This window comes from Mytilus edulis, chromosome 1 (genome assembly GCF_963676685.1).
Source record: "Mytilus edulis chromosome 1, xbMytEdul2.2, whole genome shotgun sequence".
Classification (NCBI taxonomy): domain Eukaryota; kingdom Metazoa; phylum Mollusca; class Bivalvia; order Mytilida; family Mytilidae; genus Mytilus; species Mytilus edulis.
Window position 1 is genome coordinate 104,887,138 of NC_092344.1, and position 9,107 is coordinate 104,896,244.

General features: G+C 31.5%; 1 protein-coding gene across 1 annotated transcript; it reads right to left on the reverse strand.

Moving 5' to 3' along the window:
- Positions 1 to 1,914: 1,914 nt before the first annotated feature.
- LOC139499043 (uncharacterized) lies at positions 1,915 to 6,802 on the reverse strand. Its single transcript, XM_071287711.1, has 3 exons — positions 5,418 to 6,802; positions 4,955 to 5,065; positions 1,915 to 4,064 (listed from the first exon to the last, which is right to left on the reverse strand). The coding sequence occupies exons 1-3, from the start codon at positions 6,514 to 6,516 to the stop codon at positions 3,895 to 3,897; spliced, it is 1,380 nt and encodes a 459-aa protein (XP_071143812.1). The 5' UTR covers positions 6,517 to 6,802; the 3' UTR covers positions 1,915 to 3,894.
- Positions 6,803 to 9,107: the final 2,305 nt, after the last annotated feature.

Genomic DNA, 9,107 nt, shown 5'->3' on the forward strand with positions numbered 1-9,107 from the left:
AAATATGAAAAAATATATGACTCTACTCTTTGCAACAAGAATAAATATAGATCTACATGATAATGATCTGTGCCTAGAATTATTTTCAATTGACATCAGATCATACCAAGATTTAAAATCAACCTACTATAGATTTTGTAGCCAATATAAGAAAATAAATATCTAAAAATATAATAAAAAAAAACTATTTATAAGTACAAAAAGAGTACCTTTGATTACCCATTCACAAAAAATAGAACTGTCTATTAAAAAACTTTAACATTGTAACCCATTTCATGTAGAAAAAAAAGAAAGAAAGAAATACATGTTATAGACAAACAGATAGATTTCAGCTCAAATTGAAATTTTGGAAATTCTTGGGAATGTTTGAAAGTAATAAAAAATTGTCTAAATACAATTTATAATAACAATACAGGCAATATAACACTAACTCCTTGTTATAAATATTATAGGCAGTTGCTATTTGTCCGGCTAGCCGGACGAATAGTACCAGGACTATTTGTCCGGCCAATACAATGCGCATGTCACTATAATATTTGTGTGTGCGTGTAATATTATCTTCAGCATCACCAGGGGGTAGCACATGTTTGAAATCTTTAGTGTTAGGGCCTAATCTTGTTACTGGTAATTGAAATTGTTGTTTTCTTCATACTAGTATATAGTCCAATGTGGATAACGAATAATTAGAATAAAATCATATATATCCCATATTTTTTATATAAGAAGAGAGAAGAATTTACTTGTAAAACAAACTTGGATAGTGTTTGACTCGAGCAGTTTAAGTTAACGTAAAGGATTTTGTCTAGCTGAAAAAGGTACAAAATTATTATGTCTGTAGCTGTAAAAGAGAATTGACATAAAGTTATCCATATTTTGAGTGAAAGGTGGGAGATTTTTCTATAATGCCCCCCCCCCCCCCCCCCCCCCCCCCAGAAGAGTAAACAACACTGTTTTTTATTTTATTTACGTGAGGGGATCGGGTGTCACAATGTGCTCCTTTTCCCAAATTTCTCTTTTCTTTTCTTGTCTTGCAAGACTCATTTTTGGATTATAACTAAGCTAAATTTCATTCAGTTAGACCTGCAATTGTAAAGGCCTTTTTCAACTACACTTGCTTTGAACATCTTTTCCACCTGTACACAGCTGTAGCGAATCGAATAATTTTGTAAAACTAATTCTCTGATCAATTATATATAATTATCTTTTATTTCCCATTTTCCTTGTGATTTCAATTTTTTAGAGTCCCTTTCATAAGATTATATCATTCTTGGAAGTTCATATAATATCGTGTTCCATTGTCAAATTCCGAAAACTGCAAAATTTATCACAAATATTTCAGCCATGATCTTAAAATTGAAAATCAGATTACACGCGCCCCCTTGGTGCTCCTGAAGATAATGTTACACGCACTTCCGAACGCACATTATATGACATGCGCATTACAATCGCCGGACAAATAGCCCTGGCACTATTCGTCCGGCTAGCCGGACAAATAGCCACTCCGAATATTATAATATCATTTCCTTACTACAATCAAAATAAATAGATGTATGATCTACAATTTCATAACAATGATAATTCATTATATATTCATTATATTTCAATCTGTTTACCCGTTGTCATTTACCATTTTCAAATACAATGTTATTCATGTAAGAAAGAGTTATAGTTTAAAAATATCTTAGATTTGATTCACTACATTGAAGGCTACAGTCTCATCAACTCTTAATTTGTTTGTTTCAGCAGCAATTTATGGAATTTTCATAAAAGGTAACATTTTAAAATAATCAGCATTCTTAAACCACGTGTTTGTGACCGTTAGATTTAAAAATGTCAAAACATGGCAAAATTACCAATATAAAATTACTAATTTAGTCTTTGAGATATGAATAATATTTCAAAATATTTGTTAAATTTTTAGATTTATTCTTCAAATGATTAACGTATCTCAATTTAATAGGATGTCATTAAAAATAATCTATGAGAGATGAACCCCTTCTTAAAACAAATAAAAAAATGTTAGCTTCTAATTTTTTTGGGTATTTTATCCAAAATAATTGTTTAAGTGGGTTGTCGCTCACATCTTATTTATAAAACAAAACAATGCATATAATGTAAACTTTGTGGTGGTCATCAGGTCAGTCATTACTCATGTTTACCGAGTAACCGGTGAATCTTTCAAATAAACAAAATAATTGAGTCACAACTTTCAAAACTTTATAACCATGCATGCATGCATCTTAATAAATAAAGCAGTTCCTATATTATTAATGGCCTAGTGGATTACTTGTAATTTCAATTTATAGCCCTCTGTATACAGTTCAATGTAAAAGTTGTCATTTTAATAGTACATATACGGTACAAACTGATACTTTGGAACCATAACTTTTTACAATTGGTTATATCTAACTTTTGATAGAAAAATATGAAAAAGTTTTCTAATGGAATAATCTGATATGACAAGTAACACAATCTTATGTAACATATCAATGAACATAAACATGAAAATTTACATAGCTAGTAGATACTGAAATGTGTAATAATAACAGTATGATTAATTAATTTGAGCAGGATTCATATGGCACATAGATATAGCACAAAACAAAGAATAAAATGTAAATCAATGCAACACTAATAGCAAATGTTATACCTTACCATATAAGAGAATTGCAGTTGTGGAGTACAAAAATGGATTTCTGAACAGATGTACATGTAGGTACAAGGGGAAAACCTAAAACTTTAAGTACAATTTATAGGTAAAAAAATAGAAATGCTACAAAAAAATATTTCATCACAGAATTGAATATTAAACTATATTTTTTTTGCTCCTCATTAAAGTTTTTCATAAAGACATCACAGAGATTTCACATAACATATGATCTTATCATGTAAATACTAACATGTCTTATATTTTATCTTTAATTTATAGATGTAAAATTTAAAAGTTTGTAAAGAATTTGAAAAATTGATATTAAACACTGGCAGTGGAGAACATTCTGAGATTTTTATGTTTTATCAGATTCGTGTGTTTTACTTTCTGTGACATAGGTATAGAGTAAAAAACTTACATTTTGATAACATATATTGCATATGAATATATATCTGAATAAATGCTGTGAATATTATCAGTAGAAACAAATATATATCAAAAGCAAATTTATTGACAGAGTTGTCTCTCTTCAAATAGTTTTAAATACATTTTTTTAGAAAATAATAATATTAATAGAGTGGAATTGCCAAAAACTTGACAATTTAGAGATTGTCAAGAACATGCATGTGGTTTTATACATGTTTTCAAGCCCACGTCCAGGCGCAGGATTTTCTCGCTGTATTGAATACCCATTGGTGGGAAATGGATTAATATAATTAACAGTTTCCGGATCCTATTAGTTTAATATTCAATTGTATTAAAATGTAAATGCATAATTGTGTTCGTTATTTATCTTAAATTTATTTAAGTAATAAAATATGTTTACACTACGACCCATTGGTGGCCTTGTACTGCTTTCTGCTGTTTGGTGGGTTGTTGCATCTTTGAAACATACCCCATTTCCATTCTCAATTTTATCAAGCATTTTACCTTAAACAAATTGGTATCATTCCTTAGGAATAATTCTTTCTAATATTTTATAACATTATTAGTTGACACTTATAATTTGGTGGGTTAGTCATATTTATGAATTTTGATATCTAGAAAATAAAATGATTAGCTCTGTCCTTTGTTGAACAACAAAGAAAACATGTTGGTAAGCTTATGTTCCTTCAAGTCATGAAGTCTACCCAAGAGATGACATTTATGAGAGAAAAAAAACATAAAAATAAACTTAACAGTAACAAGACATATGTAACGTGAGCAATAGCAACTATGAAAATTGGATATTCAGTCTGTTTTTATCATAACTCTGTTTTATTACCATGATCTGGATTAAGCCAGGCAGAATACATCTCATACACATCTCTATTCTTGGTTCGACTCACTTCAAATCCTAGTTCATTGATCCGTTTCAGTGCCCACTTGAAATCTTTCTCATGTTGTAAAGCTGCTGCAAGGACTGCCATAAATGCTGAAAAATAGGCTTGTGAAACTTACTTTATAGTCTCTTTTTAGACCAGATCATTATTTCCATATAATAAAAAGTTTATATTACAAATGGCACACAATTTCAAATAACAATAAAAGAATCAACCTCAGCATGTCTTTTATTAACCTTATTATAATCATTCATTAAATATTTTATTTATTCACTTGTTTTTTTATCTATCATCTAGACTCATACCTAATAAAGGGACATAACTATGAAATGGTGCATTTTGTTGATTTTTATTTTTTTTTAAAGTAAAGTGAGGAAAACTAACACCTTTATATCTGTATTTTGGTGTTTATTACATTGAATTGTTGTATTACATATTATTGATATAGGGATTGTGTATTCATAAATTGGAAACTTTTGGACAAACTTAATAACATAAGCAACATGCCGGGTGCCACATGTGGAGCAGGATCTGCTTACCCTTTCAGTGCACTTGACATCAACCCAGATTTTGGTGTGGTTTAGTCTTTAGTTTTCTATGTTGTGTCTTCTGTACTATTATTTGTCAGTTTGTCTTATTAATTTTAGCCATGGCGTTGTTAGTTTATTTTCAATCTACATACATTGTATATGAGTTTGACTGTCCCTCTGGTATCTTTTGTCCCTCTTTTGGAACATACATTAATTGACACAAATACAGACAAACAGACATATGCATACCCAGGGCTTCCAAAATTGTTTTGAGCCAAACAGACATAGGCATACGGCATACCTACATTACCCTAATCATATTAAGCACTAAAAGCAGTATTTTTTTTAAAAATTATTGTCACTTTGACTATGATATTGACAAAAGATAGGTAATCAAAATTTGAAAATCAAAAATGATGAAAAAAGGGAGTGTCTATTAGCATAAACCTTACCAACTCTCTTTCCACTTGCACAATGGACTAACACAGGGCCTTGTTTTCCAATCTCTAGCAGTTTATCTTTATACTTTGCAAACAATTCTTTACTATACTTTCCAGTTGACTCTATTAATAAATAATTGGAACATTTAGTTTACTCTGTACATTGATGTATACTTATTTACCTGATTAACTTATGCTAAACTAAATATGATTGGCTCTAGAGGTGTATGTTTCTTTCCAAATTTGACTGTTATAACAATGTGCATGTTAGATGACCTCTTATTTCAGAGGTAACTCCCTTTTTTTCATACCATACATATATCAGAAGCAGGCTCAAGAAGAGCTGTACATCTTTTTGTCATTAAAATCATATGCCAGGGAACACTGCAACTATATTTGACTGTTTTTTGTACCTGCCTCTAAAAAAAAGTTTTTTTTTGAAGATACTAAAATGATATATAAATAAAGAACCTACCTATTGGTAAAAGGTAGTAGTCAAGATCAAATTCTTTAATGTGTTCACTCTGAAGATCTTCATTATAGCCTATCTCATCACCATATTCTTCATAATGTCGATGTTCATAATTGACTGGAGAAGTTGGCGAGATATAATGGTTCTGTTTTGAAGCATCAAGAATTATGTTTTTTATATGTGAATGTGTTTGTCTTAAAGGTTTATAATCCTTGTCATATGTTGGTGTGCCATCTAGGACATTGAGAAGTGTAACAGTTTCTTGTGATGGTTTTCCATTATGTGTTGTATCAAGTCTCATATTAATGACAGATTTAAAGCCAATGAACTCAAGTTCCTGTAAATGTCCTTTTCTGATCTGTCCAGCAGTATACCAGTTTCTGTATACAGGATGAGCAAGCCAGAAATCAAGCCAGTCATCTGGCTCAGTTTCTGGTTTTGGAGGATTTTCTACAATTGGTTCACCAGTGACTTTTGCAACCACAGCTTTTAAGGTATGATTTGAGGTAAAATCTTTGCCCATAAGTGCACTCATTTTGTAAAATTTTTCACTGTCAACATGTGGAACAAAATTAGGATCATGTCTTGATTGATTTGCCAAATACAACAATGTTGTATATGCTATTGTAAATGCACGATTACAATGAAGGAGAATTGGTTTCTCTACTTGTGAAATAGCTTCTGTCAATTTTCTTATTGCATCTTCAGAAGCAAATTCTTCATCTTCTTCTAATACTGCAAGATATTGAAGTCCAGCAATTTTAGCTATATGACTTGCCTCAAATGCAGTTGGTAAGTATTCCCCACCAAAATCTCCAGCACGCAAGTCATTAAACAGTGAAATAATGCTTTTAAATCCAGCTTCAGCTGCATATTTTATTTGTCTTTCAATTAAACCTCCAGCAACATGTAACTCTGGAGTTAATTCTTTGGCCCACCAAAGTTTTTTGGGGGCTTTAAGGCCAGGTGCACTTCTTTTTTGCAATGTGTCAAGTTCAACATCACAAGTACTTTGACACAAGAAAAACTGTGTTAATAAAATAAGAATGCCTATTTGATGAAACCATAGAAAAATGTCCCTACTCTTAGTGAATGGATCCATGTTTACATTTAACTGCCGGTTATCACAGAGGAACACGTAATCACAAAACAGAGATAATGAAGTCACGATTCGGAACAAAATCTGTTCGGCCCATACTCTGTCGGCAAAGTATACAGAGTCATTAAAATTGTCTACATGACCAACTACCTGTCATTGAAATATAGTTCTCTATTGATTAGTAATTGTCAACCTGTCTTTTTGTGTGTGAAACCTGTTTTTCTAGAATGTGCAGACGCTTGTTTTGGAATCGTGGCATCTATTTCCGGTGTCTAAAAGTTTGACAAATGACGGACATACTCCGGGGATGCCTGCACAAAGAGAATGCCAAAGGTGCCAAAGGTGGCTACACAGTAGAATTTTCGATTTTCTGTGTTTTTGTACCCCACCTACGATAGTAGAGAGGCATTATGTTTTCTGGTCTGTACGTCCGTTCGTCCCGCTTCAGGTTAAAGTTTTTGGTCTAGGTAGTTTTTGATGAAGTTGAAGGGATACATGTCAACTCGTACTTTCGGCAACTCGTACTCAGCCAACTCGTACTTTCGGCAACTCGTACTTCTACTAAGTCGTACCCAATATTTTTTTAGCATTATAATATAAGTTTTCTACGTTTATATCAGTAGATATGGATATTTTAACTCCCTGAAGTATCCCAGTGCACCCTGAGGTAGATCCATAGAATATGAAAAGGATATGTTTTACTGAACATTGCGTTGAACATGTCTTAGTTTTTTCGTGTTAGTAGAAAATATTTTTAACATTATAATGCTTCATATTTTATTATTCACCTACTGATTTATCTACTGATAGGATTTGTATCTGAAAAAAAATCCTCAAGTGTCAAGGTGTGCTCGATCCTTAGAATATTTGAAGAGATTTACTGAATATTGCGATAAACACGTTGTTTGTTGATGTGTTAACACTTTGGTTTTTTTTTGTTTTTTTTTAAATAAGTATGGCAGTCAGTTCGTTTTCCGTTTGAATTGTTTTACTGGTCATTATAGCTGACTATGAGGTATGGGTGGGTTTTGCTCATGGCTGAAGGCTGTACGATTACCTATAGTTGTTCATTTCTGTGTCATTTTGGTCTCTAGTGAAGAGTTGTCTCATAAGCAATCAGACGAGATCTTAAAAAAAAAAGGACTTTGTGGCAAATAAATCAAGATTTTTATAGAAAATCCACAGCCTTTAAACATAAACCTTAATACACAAATTATTTATTGCAGTTCGCGTGCCGGTGATTAATTGATTGATCATTGCTTCACACCTGAAGTATGTCGATTACCAGTTAATCGGCCCTTATTCACACACGAAGCGTGCCATTAATTATTTAACCGTTATCAAAACAACTTCACACCTGATCTAATCTTTCTGCATGTACGTTTGCACTATATTTTAAAATGTATATTTCATCACAATACTACTATCATTTATATACGTATTGACCTCAATTATGATAAAAGTTAAAATAAAAATTAAGCCAATATTTAGAAGAATTACGAGAGGCGTATTAAAAAAAAACACTAGTATCACTATTATTTACACACACATTGTAAGACATTTTTACAAGGCTTTGTTGCTATTAATAATAGTAATAAGGGTCCTACAAATACAGCTTTTTGAAATATATACTCTTATTGGCCCCAAACATGGACCAATTAACAGGATTAGGGGAAAATATTATTGAGATACACAATTTATATATCGTCTTGCATACATTACAACGTGGACGAACCATGATTGCAATTGAAGATGATCATACATTTCACCATAGTTTATATATTTTTTCTCTAAGCTTGGTTTTTAACGTTTAAGCCATGCATTTTCTTTTCGGTGAGGATGGTGATTGTTTAAGTATAACTCAACGGCCTTTGATGATCATAGTGCCGCACTTATACCGATTTTTTGTTTTTATTTACTTCTCTCTGTTTATTCTACTTTTAACAAATCCATTCTATTTTTGTAGGTATGTTATCCACTAATGACCACTGATTAGCATTTTGTGTACTCATAATTATTTTAATGTGCATATCAAATAAATTGCCGTGCAAACAATTTCAAACAATCAATTCTAAGGAATACTAATGATTATAACGATTAGCATTTTATAAGCTTATTTAAAACAATTATGATTGAATTTTATTAACAATGAAAGTTGTTTTTTTATTTGTATTTTGCTATATAATGATATACGAAAGAAAGTTACAATAACTATGCATATAAACTTGATAAATAATATCAAATAAAACATGGTTACGAGTTGGCAAAAATAGGGTACGAGTTGGTTGAGTACGACTTGCCGAAAGTACGAGTTGTCGTGTACCCAGTTGAAGTCCAATCAACTTGAAACTTAATTAGTACACATGTTCCTTATGATATTATCTTTCTAATTTTAATGCCAAATAAGAGTTTTGATCCTAAGTTCACGGTCCACTGAACCTGAGACTACTATATGTGTTATAGTAGTCACTATAACACTATATGTGTTATAGTAGTCACTATAACACTATATGTGTTATAGTAGTCTCAGACTGAACATAGAAAATGATATCCGTGTACTGGGGACCGTGACATTCTTGTTTACATAATGCCTG